This window comes from Labeo rohita, unplaced genomic scaffold (assembly GCF_022985175.1).
Source record: "Labeo rohita strain BAU-BD-2019 unplaced genomic scaffold, IGBB_LRoh.1.0 scaffold_1144, whole genome shotgun sequence".
NCBI classification, from domain to species: Eukaryota; Metazoa; Chordata; class Actinopteri; order Cypriniformes; family Cyprinidae; genus Labeo; species Labeo rohita.
Genome location: NW_026127279.1, coordinates 1 through 19,282, shown reverse-complemented (window position 1 = coordinate 19,282; position 19,282 = coordinate 1). Strand labels below are relative to the sequence as shown.

The 19,282-nt window shown below is 34.3% G+C and overlaps 1 protein-coding gene across 1 annotated transcript; it reads left to right on the top strand.

Annotated features, from left to right (window-relative positions):
• Positions 1-1,628: 1,628 nt before the first annotated feature.
• sec14l1 (SEC14-like lipid binding 1) lies at positions 1,629-19,223 on the top strand. Its single transcript, XM_051100916.1, has 16 exons — positions 1,629-1,793; positions 2,178-2,263; positions 7,152-7,301; positions 7,698-7,829; positions 7,931-8,059; positions 10,506-10,695; positions 11,066-11,175; positions 12,080-12,269; positions 12,524-12,612; positions 14,363-14,433; positions 16,172-16,343; positions 16,628-16,762; positions 17,634-17,768; positions 18,220-18,471; positions 18,563-18,741; positions 18,887-19,223. The coding sequence occupies exons 2-16, from the start codon at positions 2,201-2,203 to the stop codon at positions 18,990-18,992; spliced, it is 2,103 nt and encodes a 700-aa protein (XP_050956873.1). The 5' UTR covers positions 1,629-1,793; positions 2,178-2,200; the 3' UTR covers positions 18,993-19,223.
• The last annotated feature ends 59 nt before the right edge of the window (positions 19,224-19,282 follow it).

Below are 19,282 nucleotides of genomic sequence, written 5' to 3'. Positions count from 1 at the left end.
CTGTCTATTCATGCCTCAGTGCATGATGGGAACACCAGTATCAGAAAAAATGTATGTATGTATGTATTTATTTATTTATTTATTTATTTATTTATTATTTATCTATCTATCTATCTATCTATCTATCTTACCTCAAAATAAGAGGGATCATACAAAATGCATGTTTTTTATTTTATTTATTCAGTTAGTTAGTTAGTTAGTTAGTTATTTAGTTAGTTTGTTTGTTTGTTTGTTTGTTCATTTGTTAGTACTGACCTAAATATCATTTTTCACATAAAGATGTGAAATTAAAAGATGTGATAGTCCACAAGAGAAATAATAGTTGAATTTGTAAAAATGACTCTTTTAAAATGTTTACATACGCTTGATGCTTTTTTTTTTTGTTTTGTTTTTGTTTTTGTTGTTGTTGTTGTTGTTGTTGTTGTTGTTGTTGTTGTTGTTGTTTGTGATAGTTGTTAATTAGTCCCTTGTTTGTCCTGAACAGTCAAACTACCTGCTGTTCTTTAGAAAATTCCTTCAGTTCCCACAAATTCTTTGGTTTTCCAGCATCTTTTGCGTATTTTAACCCTTTACGACAACGACTGTATGATTTTGTGATCCATCTTTTCACACTGAGGACAACTGAGGTACTCATATGCAACTATTACAGAAAGTTCAAACGCTCACTGATACTCTAGAAGGAAACACTATGCATTAAGAGCCAGGGGTGTAAACTTTTGAAAATAATTTTGTGTAAATGAAGATGTGTAAATTTTTCTTATTTTGTGTAAATACCATATTTTTAATACTGTACTTCAGAAGCTGCAGAAAACACTGACATGTTTCCCAGAAGATAAAATGGTAACACTTTATTTTGATGGTCCCTTTTGAACATTCTGTTAACGATAAGTAACGTTGCACCTACATGTCAACAAACTCTCATTAGTGTGTTAGTAGAGCATCACTCTTTATTGTGATGGTAACTTGGCAAGTACATGTCAACTTAATCTAACCCTAACCCTACCAGTCTACCAATACTCTACTAACACTCTAGTGAGAGTTAGAGGATTGTGTGAGTGCAGTGTTTCTTAAAGTCAACAGAATGTGTTAAAGGGACCATCAAAATAAAGTGAAATTGACAAAATAAGTTTAATTTACCATGATCTACAAAATCAAAAAATGTTCACCTCCAGGCTTTTAATGCATTGTGTTTCCTTCTGGAGGATCAGTGAGTGTATGTAAACTTTTGAAACAGGTAAGTTGTTAGAAATTTAGCCCTCTTATTTTGATAAAATAACTGACGTTTTGCAGATACTGCAAAGTGTATGTAAAATTTTGACCACAAATGTATCTATTCATTCTGATAATAACATTTAGCACCCAAGCGACCACTCAGAAAACCTTTCATTGTCGTCTTTGTCAACCAGTCATCAAAGCTGGACTTTGAACATTAAACAGACATTTCCTTAGTTCATTTAGATTTTTTTTTTTTTTCAGTACAGGCATTCTCAAATACTTGTAAAAATCAATTTATGTCAAATACAAATGTAACTACAAACTATAGTGACATGCTTTGTTTTTCACCTCTTTCTTGGTACTAAACAAGTGGACTGGACTATAGTGTGGAGGCGGAGTTTGTGTGAGTGACGTGGGTTATGTAACCTCATCTGACACAACCACGGCTTTCACTTCCCCAGCAGAATGGAGCAGGAGAACTAAAACAACCCAGACTGGATTCTTAGTATTTCACATCAGGGTTTATCCAGACTTCAATTCAGCTGCATTCTCTGCACCTTTAACTTCAAAGATAAGGGGTAAGAGTTCATTTCACAGCTGTCCTAAATGTTTACCTTCTGATCGCACTGGAGTCAGTCTCTGTTTACAGGTTGATTCACTTGTGTTTCATTTAAAAATTGCCTATGCTGGTGAAGAAGAAAATATATATATACATTATGAATGAAGATACTGTGTCTACAGGCCAGTTGTACACTGGTTGTTTCATTGCTCTTTTAAACATTCATACTAAAGCCATGCATCTTAGATGGTGACCACATCAAAAAGTAATGTTTTGCTGAAGATATAATAATATATAATGTACAATGTTTCAATATCTCAACCTATATGCTGTTCGATCAATTCTATGTTTCTAAACATAATTCTGTTTATAAATTTTATTTATTTATTTTTATTTTTTAAAGGGATTTTCATTTGAGGTGCAGCAATGGTGCAGAAATATCAGTCCCCTGTAAGGGTTTACAAGTACCCTTTTGAGCTCATAATGGCGGTGAGTTTTTAAAAACTGTATGTGCATAAGAGATGTTGCATGTCAATCATGCAGTTCTGTCTATAGTTGTTTAAATCCTTTTATATCTGGTTTTGTGTTTCTTCCAGTTGTGTCTTTTTAAATAACCTGCTCCGTACTTGAAACAAGTTTAAACAATTAAAAATTAATGTATAATTACTTTTATTTAGTAATGTACTCAAAGTTTGTCCAGTCAGCTTTACTCTCTCTCAAAGCTGCTTTGCTGTAGAGTTCACTAAACTTTTAGATTGGTTGTCAGCTCAAATACAGGTAAATCTTTAACCTCACAGAGCACAAGTCTCTATTGCTTTATTGCGTTAATAGCATTTGCGGTTTGAATTGAACTGGTGTTTCATGTGCTTGTCATTATAAAATGAATAGTTAACATCCTGTTTTCTGACTGGCCGATACCACAGTCCAGCTATACTAAAATATACAGTAATAGTGATTATTGAGCATGGAACAATCAAAATTCAAGAAAATTTAGAAGCCAGGCTGCTTTTATTATATTTATAAGTTTACAAAAATGTCAGTCCTCTATTTCATTCTCTTGCATGCAATTTTAGCACCCTTCTAAAGATGTCACTTTACAAGAGCATTAAATCTTCTGATTATAATTTTCAATATGGATCCTAAAAGCCAGTTAACATTCACTTAAAAACTTCTATATCTGATCTAAAACTGATTAGATTAAAAATGCTTCTAAATTCAAATTAAATTTCCACTTTCAAAGCTGTTGTAAAATGCAGATAAACACACACGTGACTAAATTAATGTGCCAAATTGCAGCTGTAAATTGCACACTTCTCAGATAATGAACTATATTGCTTAGGAGAAGAGTTAGTCAAATTAATAATATTTACCTGTGGTAAAATCACCACATCTTTTTTTTTGTGGATTTTTACACTTTTACACAAGTTCTACATTGCTTTGCAGTGTATGCTAAATTAAAATGTCAGTTTCTTTTCACAGATGTGGTCATTTTAATAGTAATAATAAAAAAAAAAAAAAAAAACATCTTACTTCTGCAGTGCCTCTTATGCAAAACTAACAGTAAATCTTTAGATTTCCACATCACCAGCTGACTCTGATAAGAGCACATGATGTCAGCCCTCCAATACACGCTTAAATCCTTTCACAACTCTTGTGACCTGTTAATGTTATCACACCCTTTACACAACTTGAGAACCCTTGTGAAAATACATTAGCATACAGATATAATATACTTTACAAGAGTAAACTTCAGTGTGAATTCAATGTAACATTTTCAGACACTTCACTCAATGTTAATTGCATTGCAAAATGTATTACAGTTTAAATTTATATTAAATTCAATTGGTTAAATTACTGTGTTTTAAGTACATTTAGTTACACTTTATTTTAAGGTGTCCTTGTTACAATGTAATTATACATTTATTAACTACATGTACTTACTATATGGTTAGGGTTAGGATTAGGGTTTGGTTTAGGGTTACTTGCATGTAATTATGCATAATTTATTGTTATTATAATAGTAAGTATGTAACATGTAACAAGGACACCTTAAAATATAGTGTTACCGTACATTTTTATATGTGATTTTATAATTATATTGTCTTTAAAACATGGTTAAAGTGTACTGACAAATGTGCTGACCTGCGTTAGTAAACTAAAATATACTTCAATGTGATTTTGTTTAAAAATATATGTCATGTGTTTAAATATATTAGTAATTACATATTTGTTATGAAGTTGCTATTTATTATAGTTTATAATGTGCTTTAGTGTGTTAGTCAACACATCAAAATAAGTTTGCTTCTTTAAAGCACAACAAAAATAATTTAAAATGTACTGCAATTTGACAATGCTATAAATTGTACTTAAGTGTGTTTAAAAAAACAGTCATGAAACTGAACTCTCTTGAAATGCACTTAAGTGGCTTGTTATGTCATTAATAGTGTATTATCTGCACATACAGTTGATTTAAAATAGATATTTTTAAGATTTGAAGTACACTACAAGTGCACATTAAATACACTTTTCTCAAAAGAAAGAGCCACAACTGTAAGCAACACTTAAACTACAGTCTGTCACTGAATTAAATAATAAAATATCAAAGCAAGTGTCAATGATATAAGTTTTATTATATGTAGAGTGCTAAAAATAGCTGTACTAAAATAATTTGACTTATATGTGACCCTGGACCACAAAACCAGAAATTAAATTATACATCTGAAATGCTTTCCTGTTAGCACAAATATTTGCTTTCCACATTTGGTGCAAAAAAAACAAAATACTGAGAATATCACTTTAAAGTTGTCCAAATACAATGTATTTTGGTTATTGCTACAAATATACCTGTGCTACAAAAACTGATTTTGTGGTCTAGGGTCACATATTACAAATCATGGTCTGAATCTTCCTGTATTTTGTGTCTGGAGTGATTCTGTTGCAGTGTTAATTCTGGCAGGTGTGAGCATCAGGAAATCTCAAGGCATGATTGATCAGTTGGGTAATTAGGTTACAGTTCACATGCATTGATCCTCCCCACCCCCACAATGACATCATTTCCCCTGGTGAAAGCCCTGATCACTCGCTCTTATCAACATTATTATTGTGTATTGGCTTTTTAGATTTGCTGAGTGCACAGTTTGACGTCATTGTTTAGTCGGCATGGGCCACCGCTCACACTTCACAAGAATCAGTGTGCACACTCAGCCTCTGCTGTCAATTAAACCTCCTCTGGGTTTCATGTCACAAAGGCTTACAGTATTATTGTGCTTATGAAACAGCTGTGGAAGAGGTTTGATTTTATTAAAGGCTTGTTGCTTACAATATAAGACCCACTTCAACAAGTAATCATGTTAGTATAGGAGAAACTTCAGGTATTGTTCTACATTTCCAGGATTGGATCACCAGGTTTGAGCAAAAGTATTGGCATTCAGTTTAGTTAGAATTTGAATTGAACTAGCCACAAGTTTTCATGGAACTAAAAATTTTTTCACAATGACAGAAAGAAAGAAATTTACAAAGAAAAAAAATTCAACACAGTCGAACAAACAGACAAATTTAAAAAGTTTATTCACACAGATAATTTCTGTTCTCTAATTCATGTATATTTTTCCTCTGATTTGGACATTAGAGGACAAAAAAAAAAAAGAAAAATATTTATTACTTAATTAATAAATTAATTTATGTGCTCATTAAATATTTTGAAATGTAGCAATATTGAACAAGCTGTTTAATATTTCATGGCAAAGTGGACATTCTTTCACTCCATTTGTCCTATTGACGACAGACTCAAACGTGAGGACTGTGTCAGAAAGTAAACTTGCATCTGTATACTGCATCCAGTGTAGACAAGATAGTGGCAGTGATTGTAATTTCTATTTGATTTTGACGCAGTGCGACACATGCATTCAGCATAATTGAGGGGCAAGCTGTTAAGCAAATAAACGGTGAGTGGGGACTATGGTGAGATTAAGGATAGGACAAAATTTGAAACAACTATTTGAAAATCTGAAATCTGAGGGTGCAAATAATAAATAAATAAATAAATAACCTTTAAAGTTGTCCAAATTAAGTTCTTAGCAATGCATTTTAATAATCAAAAATTAAGTTTTGATATATTTACGGTAGGAAATTTACAAAATATCTTCATGGAGCATGATCTTTATTTAATATCCTTATGATTGTTGTCATAAAAGAAAAATCATTTTGACCCATACAATGTATTGTTGGCTATTGCTACAAATATACCCGTGCTACTTATGACTGGTTTTGTGGTCCACGGTCACATATGATGCTTCATCTCTTACATAAACTGTTATTGTGTAGAGTCCAGAGAAAACATTTCATTGTTTGATCAATCGCTTTAATGGATGACGTCCATGGACATCATCACTTTATTGATTTAACACAAAAGGTCGAGACATCGCCAGCATTTTAAAGAGGCTACCATACTTTTAGTGTAAAGCACATGTTTGTGTATTGTATTACTAGCACTGCATTATGTATTGTATTCAGCTGTGCATTGTATTCAACATGACCTTTTTTTCCATACACACACATACACAAAACTATTTCTAAGATGTTACCTGGATGCAGATCAGATTATGTGACAACAACGTAGCATATTACTATTGCATAATATATTCCCTTTCATAATGTATTCCATTTAGTCCATTAATGCATTCAGTATACTCTTCTGAAGATAGTCTATAGATCATTTACATCTTGCTCATGTGTACATAATAATGTTGTTTGACTTTTAGCAGGATCTTGTTGCTATTTAACCTACGTGACTCTCGCTGAAATAGCAGAGAACATACTAAAACAAATACACTGGAAAGGCCTCATCCACTCCTCAGAATATTTGCACTGATAGCTAACGCAGTGACGTAGATGCAATTTAAAGGGTGTAATGTGACACTAAACTAAACAGAGCACAATAGAAGGACTCTGGACATATGAATCCTTACCATTTAACAATAATATCATGCAAACTTTTCAGTACAGATCATTTGTTTTAGCGCATGTCCTATGACTTGCAGTGAGAACCTTAAAAAGTCATAGGGAGTAAATATTGATGGGCGTACTTGTGGTTAACTTATATAGACTTAAGCCTCATGTGACATACTGTAGGTAACCTGGTCATATGAACTGCCAAGTCAACTAAAACAATAAAAGACCTGTGTTCTGTTTTCAAGAACACACATAATCTATATGAGGGTAATTTTCACAAGGTGAACAAACCATATTTAAGATCATTGCACTGTGTGCAAAATTTCTGTTGTGTAATCAGTTCAGTGTTTTATCTTTTATATCATTAATTTCTCTGAAGTTCTTTAATTCCCCACACTTATATCTGTCTATTTTTTTCCTTCCACAGGCCTATGAGAAAAGATTCCCAAACTGTCCGCTCATACCCATGTTTGTGAACAGTGTCATCATCAGTGAGTGTCATAGTGAGGATGGGGCGACCCAAGTGATTGAACGCAGATGTACTGTTGACGTCGAGGCCCCTCGGCTTCTAAAGAGGGTATTACATTTTTTACAAGCCAAAATATCATAAACAGTTACAGTTTCCATAGTAAAATCATACAAATCTTCTAACATTGTTTATTCTAACTCTTTAACAACATAAAACTCACTAAAAAAAAAAAAGATAACACCACTATCTTTTTATGAATTTTAAAAGCACCAAAAACACTTAAGAACTTTTGTTGTATGGAAGTAAATTTGTGTGAAGATTCTTCAAACATTCACCTGGCTCCAACATGTTGAATAAATCAAATATAGGTTTGTATAATAACATGCGATGGAATAAATGATTGACTGAAGAATTAAATTTTTTGCATGAGCTAATCACTTTAAGCCATTAAAATGTAATATTTAAAGGTACTTTGTGGTGATTATGACACATGACACTGTTCAGATTGCAGGAGTGGAGTACATGTATTTTGTCCAGAAGAACTCTTTGAACCGAAGAGAGAGAACTCTGCACATAGAAGCCTATAATGAGTCCTTCTCCAGCAGAGTCAATGTCTATGAGCACTGCTGCTACACGGTCTGAAGCCACATCCTGCTGTTTCTTTCTTACTTATGGACACGTGTTTATGTGTTAGCCAGTTTACGAGGGATCCTGATGTTTATGTGTTCCCTCTTCAGGTTCATCCAGAGAATGAAGACTGGACTTGTTTTGAGCAGTCCGCCAGTATGGACATCAAATCCTTCTTCGGGTTCGAGAGCACAGCAGAAAAGATTGCAATGAAGCAATATGCCACCAGTATTAAAAAGGTGAGTGTGTATTACTTTTTGAATCATGTGACAGGCTGAATTCAAACATATCATTCACAGGGAAACTACATACATTTGAATAAAAATAAATGAAGGCAAATCAAGACAATTATTCATTTTATTTTATTTAAAAAATGTTTTAAATAGTAATGGCACAAAAAAATCAAAAAGACAGTTTTTTTTTCAAAAGTATTTAATTAATGGTGATCATCACAGCAGGCACCAGACGTCAATATAACGTCAGGTTGAAATTGGACCTCAGTGTCAGAGAGCCATTGCATTTTAGTTGAGAATGAAAATCGGGTTGATGCCAGTATTTGACGTCAATTTGACGTTGACTTAACGCTGGATTTTGGTTACACAATCTAAAAACAACAAAATATGTTGATATTGATATTGAAGTTGATGTAGATATTGGACATCAAATTAACATCAATATTAGACATTGAATTGACATTGCATTTTGGTCACCCATCATTGCAACCAAAATTGTAACCAAATATCAGCATCTTGTGATGTGGGATGAGAGATGTTCATGAGCACATGAGGAATAAAAAATTATATTTCAATGCTTTTGCATTTAAAGGAGAAGTCCACTTCCAGAACAAAAACTGACAGATAATGTACTTCACCCATTGTCATCCAAGATGTTTATGTCTTTCTTTCTTCAGTCGTAAAGAAATTATGTTTTTTGAAGAACATGTTTATTTTTACATATAGTTGACTTCTATGGTTTGAACTTCCAAAATGCAGTTTAAATGCGGCTTCAAACGATCCCAAATGTGGTTGTAAATGATCCCAGCTGAGGAAGAAGGGTCTTATCTAGCGAAATGATCGTTTTTTTTTTTTTAAATAATACTATTTATCTACTTTTTAATGTCAAACACTCATCTTGTCTCGCTCTGCCTGAACTGTTTTTTTTTTTTTTCGGTTCATGACAGTTAGGTTTTGTCGAAAAATTCCCGTCTCATGTTTTCCCTCAACTTCAAAATCGTCCTATATCGCTGTTTTACATTTTCTGTTAAGGGTGTTTAAACTTCTTTGCATGTTCACTTTGTAAAGACTGGGTCGGTACTTCTGCAGTGATGTAGGATGATTTTGAAATGATTTTTGAAGTTGAGGGGGAAAATACTGTATATGTACTGTATATAAAATAACTGTTTTGAACCAGAATACATACAGTTCAGGGAAAGCAACAAAAGACGAGCGTCTGAGATTAAAAAGTATTTAAATTTTGTTTTTTAATGAAAATAACCGATCGTTTCACTAGATAAGACACTTCTTCCTCAGGTGGGATTGTTTAAAGCCACATTTAAACTGCACTTTCAAAACCCTTGCATTTGCTAGAGAAACTTCCCAAAGACTCTTATTTTAAAGTTCACAGCTCAACTTTCTCCCAGCCTGCTGTTACATTGTATTATCTCACAAAACTTTTGTGTTCTTTCGATTAAATGTTGCATTTCCTGATAAACTGCAAAACATTGGAATGTAATTTCCATCACTAATTCTGTGTTCACTAAAGTTTGTCGGAGAAATACAAAACTTTTGCAAGCAAATGCGAAAGCATTGCAAAAGAAAATAATAAAATTCTCCCATTTCATTGTGTTACATTACCCTGAACTTTCAGGGTCTCTGTACAAAACATAAAAGAATGTCATCTGGACAACTTCAAGTTTTGTTAAGAACAAATAAATGAGTGTTTACTTGCCACACATTTGCATTCCCATGAAAAACTTTGCATTCACTCACTTTTTGCATTCTTTTGCAAAAATATTCCATTCCCTAAAAAACTTCCAATCTCTATAGTATTTCTGAATGCTTCAGAAACTTTGAGTTCATGTATTCCATTTGATTGCCCCTTATGAATCTGAATCATGGTTTTAAAATAGTAAAAGTGTAGTAACCAGACAAAATTTTTGTACAACCATGTTTTACTATAAATAATGGATAAATAAATGAAAGAATGGTTAATTTGAAAAACCATGGTTAATTTGAGGCGACAGCATTTGAATATAGTTCTACCCATGTCATAGAATCTCCATCACTGTAAACCTTTTCCAGGCAAAATTTTTGTCAACCTGTCCTCTTTGTAAAAAATAAATAAATAAATAAATAAAATCTGGACAGCTGAAACAATTTTGTCAAGAACAAGTAAACATTAACACTAAAACATTCAGAACATTCTTTTTATTATAATTTCACCAAATAAATGTTTACTTTATCTAGATCCAAACAGTCATATTGACTGGCCTGCCAAGTTTCTTACTGCATTATTTTCCAGGCTTTCCTTCCTGCTTCCTGTTTCCTTTATGTCTATATCAGGATCTGTTTTTCTGTAATGACTTGCGTGTAAGAGTATGTTTTCATGCGTCTGTGTACCTAAAGCCAATGTTTGCTTGCTTCATTTGTGTAAACTCTCTATTTGTCTCTCTCTTTCTTTCCACAGGGAAAAGAGATTATTGAATTTCACCTCAAACAACTGGAGGAGGAGGGTATTACCCACGTGCCCCGCTGGGTACCTCCTCCTACCCCCACCACATCTCACGGCCTGCCTGTCAGCTCAGCCAGAGCTATCCCAGCATGCAGCAGCAGACCTCACCCCGGATCCACAGACGTCCTGCCAGGCTCTCCGGATGGTGAGATGAATCATAGTGCTGCCCACTAGCATGTGCTCATAAATATAATAATGTGGAGGAGGAATGATAAGATGTTGCACAACAACATAAATCCAAAATCCAGTTGCATCTACTGCCTTTCAAAGTACTTTCAAAGGAAGTGTCCTAAATGCACTTCCTAGCTTATCATGACTTATTTGAAGCTTGTTACAGTAATCCCCACAGAAACAGCAAAGGGTAAAAAATCAGTATTGATTTCAAAATAAATTTGTGTTAGCATGATGCTAAGCTAATTCCATTATGTTCCCAACATAAAACACACAGCACTGCGAAAAATAGCCAATGGTCTTCTACACGTTTCTCAACTGCTGGTTGTGTGTTGTTTTTTCAGACAAGTTAGATGCAGACTACATCTCCCGTTATCTGGGAAAACTGACCCCTTTTCAAGAGAGCTGTCTAATTCGTCTACGACAATGGCTGCAGGAAACACACAAAGGCAAGGTGAGTGCAATATTCGAAATGAATATACTAGTACAACATCCCTTACGAAAATTAAACATGGTTTTATTATAGTAAACATGTAGTAACCATGTTTTGGGGCATATTGACTATCATTTGTATAACCACAGTTTTACCACAAATTCCATGGTTAAATTATGGTTAGTGTAGCAAAAACATGGTTAATTTGTTGTAAGCATGGTTTAACTGTAGTACGCTAGTGAAAAAAACAGCATATGCTGGTAGGTATGTTTTGATGCTGATTTAAGCTTTTTTAGCTATTTATGCTGGTTTTTTTTTTTTTTTTCTGGTAGTAAAACCATGGTTCATTGTCATAAGGGATATATTGTATGATATACTATCACTTTTTTTAGAAATGAATAATGTATATTTTAAACAGCATTTATTTAAAATAGAAATATTTTGTAACAATATACAATACCATTCAAAGTTTGGGGTCAGTACATTTTTTTTTCTTTTTTCTTTCTTTGTTTGAAATTAATTATGACTTTTATTCAGCAAAATGATAGAATGTTAAATTGAGGATATGACACTGAAGACTGAAAAAAAAAGTTAGTAAAAAAAGTGTTAGTAAAAATATTGTAGAAAAGATTTCTATAAAATAAATGTTTTGTAACTTCATCAAAGAATCCTGAAAAAGTATCACAGGTATACAGAAGTATATTAAAATAGAGTATATTTCATAATATTACTTTCTTTTCTGTATTTTGGATCAAATAAATTGAACTTTGATGAGCAGAGAAAGACTTCTTAAAAAAAATATAAAAAATCATACTAATCCCAAACTTTTGAATGGCTGTGTTACAATTACAGACAATTATGAATTACAGACCTGATCTAGGATTTTAACTGACATAATTACTGAATTATATATGAATCACTTTAGATCCCTAAAGACCAGCATGTGCTGCGTTTCCTGCGTTCACGGGACTTTAATATTGAAAAGGCCAAAGAGGCTTTGTGCCAGACACTCACATGGAGGAAGCAGCATCAGATAGATTTCCTGTTAGACACATGGGAGTGTCCACAGCTCCTGCAGGACTACTACACAGGAGGCTGGCACCATCATGATAAAGGTGTGTCTTTTCTGTATGTTTAATTTGACTTACACGTTGTCTTTAAAAACATGTGACAGAACTAATGGAAAGCCTTTTAAAGATGTGTGCTAGTCCTAAGATGACATACAATCTGCCTGTGAATAAAACATCCACTGAAGCGAGGGTTTCATACTAATCAAAGGAATTGATCTGAGCAAGGTGTTTTCCATAAGGATATATTAACAAGCAGAAGTCAGTGTGGTTATGTGATTGTCTGTGTATGTATTTTGTAGATGGACGTCCTCTTTATATCCTGCGACTTGGACAAATGGACACCAAAGGTTTAGTGCGAGCGCTGGGAGAAGAGACTCTTCTGAGACATGTAAGAATTAGATTAATACACACGCTTGCCCATGCTTGGTACTTTTACCATACAGCAAGTATTAGTTCAGATCAATACACAGTGCCTTGCAAACTCCTTCATGTTTTTCAGGTTTTGTTATGTTGCAGGCTTATGTTAAACTGCTTTATTTAATATTTATTTTTTTCCACATAAATTTATATTCCAAGGCCCTTCTCTATCAAATGCTCAGTTTGGGCAGGAGGGCAGCTCTAGGAAGAGTCCTAGTTGTTCCAAACTTTTTCCATTACGGATAATGGAGGCTACATGCTTGTGTGAACGTTCAATGCAGCAAAATTTTATCTGAACTCTTCCCCAGGTGTGTGGCTTGACACAATTCCGTCTCTGAGCTCTACAGGCAGTTCTTTTGATCTCAGGGCTTGGTTTCTGCTCTGATATACATTTTAAGCTGTTAGACCTTTTATTGAGAGGTGTGCGCCTTTCCAAATCATACCTATTCGATTGAATTTGCCAGTTTAACTCCATTCAAAGTGTAGTAACATCTACAAGCAATATGAATTCTCCTGAGCTAAATTTCAACTCTCCCAGAAAAGGGTATGAATACTTATGCAATGGAGTCATTTCATTTTATTATTTTATTTATTTATTTTTTTTTCTAATAAATTTGCAAAGTTGTTACAAACCAATTTTTTTGCTTTGTCATTATGGTGTATGGAATGCAGATAGAAAAAAAAAAACAAAGCAGTTTAGGCTGCATCATAATACATGAAAAAAAAATGAAGAGGTTTCAATATTTTTCTATTTAAAAGACACTGTGTTACATTGTGTACTTTGCAACGATACAAGTGATCTTCTGAATTTAGATTTAGCTATATTGTTATATTATAGTGTTGTCTAGCACATATATCACAGATGCCACAGGTTCTTGGACACATGTCTAAACATTCAAAGGCAATTAAGATATTTAAAGGAACATGCCAATATTTTTGAAAATAGGCCCATTTTCCAACTCCCGTAGAGTTAAACAGTTTTACCATTTTAGATCCATTCAGGGTCTGGCAGGTTCTTGGAGCATGTCTAGATCATTGAATGTGGCAATTAAGATCATTCAAAAAATGCCCTTTAAATATTGGTCTGTTTTGTTCTAAGCAAGAGTAAGAAATTCTCAAAAATTACTAATGAAGATATGATTGGTTGTCAAGCATCAAAAAAAGTGGTTGATGAAAAGTGTCATGCTCAGGTATATGCCTGAACATTTGAAGGCAATCAGGAGATTTAAATATTGGTTAGTTTTGTTTCTAAGCAAGTGTAAACTATTCTCAAAAAGCATGAAAGAAGATTTGATCATTGTCTGAAGTGAAAAACAGGCTGTTGTCAAAGTCAGATGTGAGTTTAACATTAAAAGTAATTTAAGTGACATTGTTGAGAAATGTAAGGTATCGCTTTGGTTTCAGTTAGTAACAGATGATTTTAGACATAAGGACATTGTTAGTTTCTGTAACTGAAAATTATTAATATTTGGTAACTATTTTGGTCATATCATCACACCTTTAAGTAGTTTAAACAGGAAGCTTCTAGAAAGTCAAATGGAACTCATAATGCTTTAATTAAATGTGACCATGACAAGGAATGAAAAACTAAATGTTGGTGGAAGCATGAGAAAAAGCCTCGGGAGAAACCATCCTACACCATGGGAACCAGTTCTCATCTGGTTAAATTTAGTAGAATTACTATATTCACTGACACCTTTCACCTTTGGCCCAACCTTTAGGTGCTGTCCATCAATGAAGAAGGTCTCAGACACTGTGAAGAGAACACCAAAATATTTGGAAAACCAATCAGGTACTTATTCATGCATGTCCAAACAGGTTATGTATGTACAGTTGGCATAATAAATGGAATCAAAATAATTTTTTTTGTTCTGGTTTTGGTTCCAATTTTAACTTAGTAAACTTCTAAATGGACCTAGTATAAAAAAAAGAAAAAAAAAAAAAAGTTTTCGGTTCTCAGTGGTATTGGCCATACACATTATGTTTTTTTCTAAACAGGGCAAATTAGCATTAAACGCAATTCCATAAAATCATCGATGGGAGGGGAAAATTTTTGTTATTTACTAACAATGCGCACATTAAAGGAGAAGTTCACTTCCAAAACAAAAAAATACTGATAATTTACTCACCCCCTTGTCATCCAAGATGTTAATGTCTTTCTTTCTTCAGTTGATTATAAATTATGCTTCTTAAAGAAAAAATTTCAGGAGTGTTCTCCATATAATGGACTTCATTTGTGCCCCCAAGCTTGAACTCCAAAAATGCAGTTAAATGCAGCTTCAAATGGCTCTAAATGATTCCAGCAGAGGAAAAAGGGTCTGAACAAAAGCTAATGTTAAGCTAAGGTCAAGAGCCCAACTAATGCTAACACTGAAATGGTGACGTAAACATTTTGGTGTTCATTTTAACACTAAATAAACTCTTACTAGCAAAACGATCGGTCATTTTCGAAACTTTCAAATTGACAATGTATATACTTTTCAACCTCAAATGCTCATCTTGTCTTGTCTCTGCATTGCGCATGCATAGTCTTTATAATCCGGGTCAATACATTTAGGGTATGTCGATAAACTCTCGTTTTCTTCTTCAAAATCAAAATCGTCCTACATTGGTGTTTTGCCTTTTTTGTAAAGGGCGTTTGATCTTCTTTGCATGTTCATTTTGTAAACACTGGGTAGGTACTTCTGCAGCGATGTAGGACGAGTTTAAAGTTGGAGAAGAAAACGAGATGGAGCTTTTCAACATACCCTAACTGTATTGACCATATTGAAATGGAAAAAAAAACAGACTTATACAAGACGAGCGTTTGACAATAAAAAGTATATAAATTGTTAATTTGTTTTGAAAATGACCATCATTTTGCTAGATAAGACCCTTCTTCCTTGGCTGGGATCGTTTAGAGTGCTTTGAAGCTGCATTTAAACTGCATTTTGAAGTTCAAACTTGGGGGCACCATTGAAGTCCATTATATGGAGATAATACCAGAATTTTTTTCATCAAAAAAACATAATTTCTTATCGACTGAAGAAAGAAAGACAGGAACATCTTGGATGACAAGGGGGTGAGTACATTATCTGTGATTTGTTTTGCTCTGGAAGTGAACTTCTCCTTTAAAGAATACAGATGCAGCCAGATCATTTCTATAATGACCAGTGCAATCTACCAAGAGCAGAGCAAATTACTGCCTGCTTTAAGACATGCTTTTTTTGGCCATTAAGTAATGGCGCAAATACCAACAATTTGACTAATGCAATTGTTAGTAAAATGCGTTGCATGATTATTTTTAATACTCTCCTCCCAGAAATTTTGTGTCTAATAGGGAAACTCCTACAAATGCATATTCAATACTGTCAGGTGCAAAAATAATGTCCACGCCTTTTCGGTGCTAATTCTTCACTTCATCTTAAGTCCTGACAGTACTATTTTAATGCCAAAAGACGTTTTGTGCTGGCACAAGCAGTTAATAAAACTGTCCCTAAGTGTTTTATTTGATGTCTCTAAGCTAAGTAATAACCGCTTCTGTGCTGTAGTTGTTGGACGTGTCTGGTGGATCTTGAAGGGTTAAATATGAGGCATCTGTGGAGACCAGGAATCAAAGCCTTGCTGAGGATGATAGAACTTGTAGGAGCCAACTACCCTGAAACCCTGGGCCGTCTCCTTATACTGAGAGCACCCAGAGTGTTTCCTGTGCTCTGGACTTTGGTAAACACACACACAAACATAGGATTTCACATAAAAGTATGTTAACAAATAGTTCACATAATGGGAAAAACTGAGATTACCATTTACTCAATCTTCTTTTAATGATTGTTAATTGTTCTACACATTGACCTGTCAGAGTTAAATGTCATGTTAGCTTGGTGCTACTGCACCTGGCCTTTCTTAATTACCAGGCTTCTGTAAATGTCATGTTTACCCGGGCCTGTGTTAGCAGTGCTAATGAAAAATGACCTGCTGATCTCTGTTGCACTCTGTTCTGCGGTCAGGTGAGTCCGTTCATTGACGAAAACACGCGGAAGAAGTTTCTCATCTATGCTGGAAATGACTACCAGGGGCCTGGAGGTCTGGTGGACTACATCAACAGAGACTTCATCCCTGACTTCTTAGGAGGAGATGCTTTGGTGAGTCTTTGAGAACTGTTGTTGGTGAGATCTGACATGTTTAAACTTTTGGATTGGTTGAGAGACTTTCTGGTACCTGTGGGGTCACCAAGCTGGAACTTTTTGCATCATTTGTGACCATGGACCACAAAACCAGTCATAAAAAATACATTTTTTGAAAATGGATATATGTGTCATATGATAGCTGAATAATAAGCTTTCCATTGATGTATGGCTTGTTAGGATAGGACAATATTTGGTTGAGATACAACTATTTAAAAATCTGGAATCTGAGGGTCCAAAAAAAAAAAAATCTAAATATTGAGAAAATGTATCAAGTCCAAATTAAGTTCTTAGCAATGCATATTACTAATCAAAAATTAGGTTTATACATATTTATGGTAGAAAATGTTCAAAACATGAATCTTAATGATTTTTGACATAAATATAAAAAAAATTTATAATTTTGACATATATAATGTATTTTTGGCTATTGCTGCAAATATACCCGTGCTACTTAAGACAGGTTTTGTGGTACAGGGTGACATTTGTTTAAACGTGACAGGACATGTCATGTGCCTTTCTTAGACCAGCAAGTCATTCTCAAACAAATATTTGCATAATTGTATTTAAATATTGTTTTATGTGTACATATTTATCATGAAAACCACAGAGTGGTTTGTGTCTAATTCATTTCAGTCAGTTAAACCATTGTGAAAAAGAACCACACTTTTGTATATTTATAAAAAGAGTACTTATTATAGAAATTGTATATTGTAAAAGAATATACTTACAGGACACATGTAGCTGTATAATATTTATTTAGACAGTAATGGTAATCGAATAGCATTCTAATGTATTCTATTAACTGTGTTTCTCTCGTTTAATTTAGTGTGATGTTCCTGAGGGTGGTCTGGTTCCCAAGTCTCTGTATCGTACAGCTGAGGAGCTGGAAAATGAAGAGGTTAAACTATGGAATGAAACCATCTACAAGAGTGCGAGTGTGCTGAAGGGAGCTCCACATGAGGTACAGCTTGTCCACACACAACACTCAACAATATGCAGCTGCTACTGTTTATTTAAGCTATGCAATGTTCAGTGCACATACTGTATGTTGATGATTGGCGCCATCTCTTGGTTATAAGATGACATGCAGTGTGAAAGTCAAGTCCTGTTACCCTAGTTCTGCTCAGTCGTTTAGTTTATGATGCCTGTTTAAAAAAAGTATCTGTTGCACTTCAAATATATTCAAATATTGTAGTGTTTCTGGAAATACTCCATCTGCTGTGTGTGTGAACATATTTCTGAAAAAAAAGCACTTATCTGCATTTTCTTCTTAGTTCCATTACTATTACTTCTACTTCCTCATCTAATTTTAAATACAGTTTTGCATCCTGTTTGAAATTAAATTCTGAATGAGCTCAGTGTTTTGTGTTATGAATTAGAACATAAAAATAAACCACTGTATTCACTTTCAGGTGCTGATAGAGATTACAGAAGTATCGTCTGTCATTACGTGGGACTTTGATGTTTGTAAAGGAGACGTGATTTTCAATATCTATCACTCCAGAAGAGCTCCTCAGCCAGTTAAAAGAGACGGTCTGAGCTCACACAACCTCGCCTGTCCCGCCGGCAACAACGTCCAGCTCATCGACAAATCCTGGATGCTCGGACAAGACTACAGCATGGTGGAGACGGCCCTGACCTGTCGGGAGGGAGAGAGTGTACAGGTGTGTGAATCTCATAAAACCTGTCAGGACAAACTTTTTTTTTTTTTTTTTTCTTTGATTCACTTCCTATTATGTACATCTTTCCCATCAGGGATCTCATGTGACACGCTGGCCTGGATTCTACATCCTGCAGTGGCGTCTTTACAGCAGCCCATCATGCACTTCATCCAGTCGGCCGCGTGTAGATGATGTTCTGGCCTCTCTGCAGGTCTCCTCACACAAATGCAAAGTCATGTATTTCACAGAAGTGCTGCAGTCCACTGACTTCAGGTCTGTATGATTACATTGCAAAGTGCTTAGCAGAAACATGTAATAATAACAGCCAGATGGTGTGCTTTTTTTGTTTAACATTAAAAATATCATCTAGATGGTCAAATGATTTCTCTAAAGGTGTGTGTGGTTGTGTTTGTATCAGGGGCTCCATGAGCAGCCTGGAGTCAAGTCACAGCGGTTTCTCACTGCTCAGTGCCGCCACCACCACCTCCAACAAATCACAGACAGAGTCAACCATCTCAAGATAGCATCTTCATTCAGGTGGAAAAGAAGAAACTTCAGAATCACCAGTCTCTGGAAATGATGAGCTAATCATGTGACACAATGTTAACAGAGGTTCACATTAAACTACAACAAACGCCTGTATGAGTTGTGATATTTTTCAGAAAGTTTCTCTCATAAAACACTGCAGGCTTTCTGTAAATTATAATTATAAGCTTGCTGTACATTGTTACAAATAAATTTGTAAATGTTGTTTATCTTGGTTGTCTAATTGAGCAACTTTTTGAATGTGATTCATAAAGCTACACTATGCAAC

Excerpts from the sequence above, each read along its gene's own strand:
- sec14l1 (XM_051100916.1), top strand. The coding sequence starts at position 2,201 with ATGGTGCAGAAATATCAGTCCCCTGTAAGGGTTTACAAGTACCCTTTT. Across the intron at positions 11,176-12,079 it reads AGGAAACACACAAAGGCAAG|ATCCCTAAAGACCAGCATGT; the intron begins GTGAGTGCAATA and ends GAATCACTTTAG. Across the intron at positions 18,742-18,886 it reads CTGCAGTCCACTGACTTCAG|GGGCTCCATGAGCAGCCTGG; the intron begins GTCTGTATGATT and ends TGTTTGTATCAG.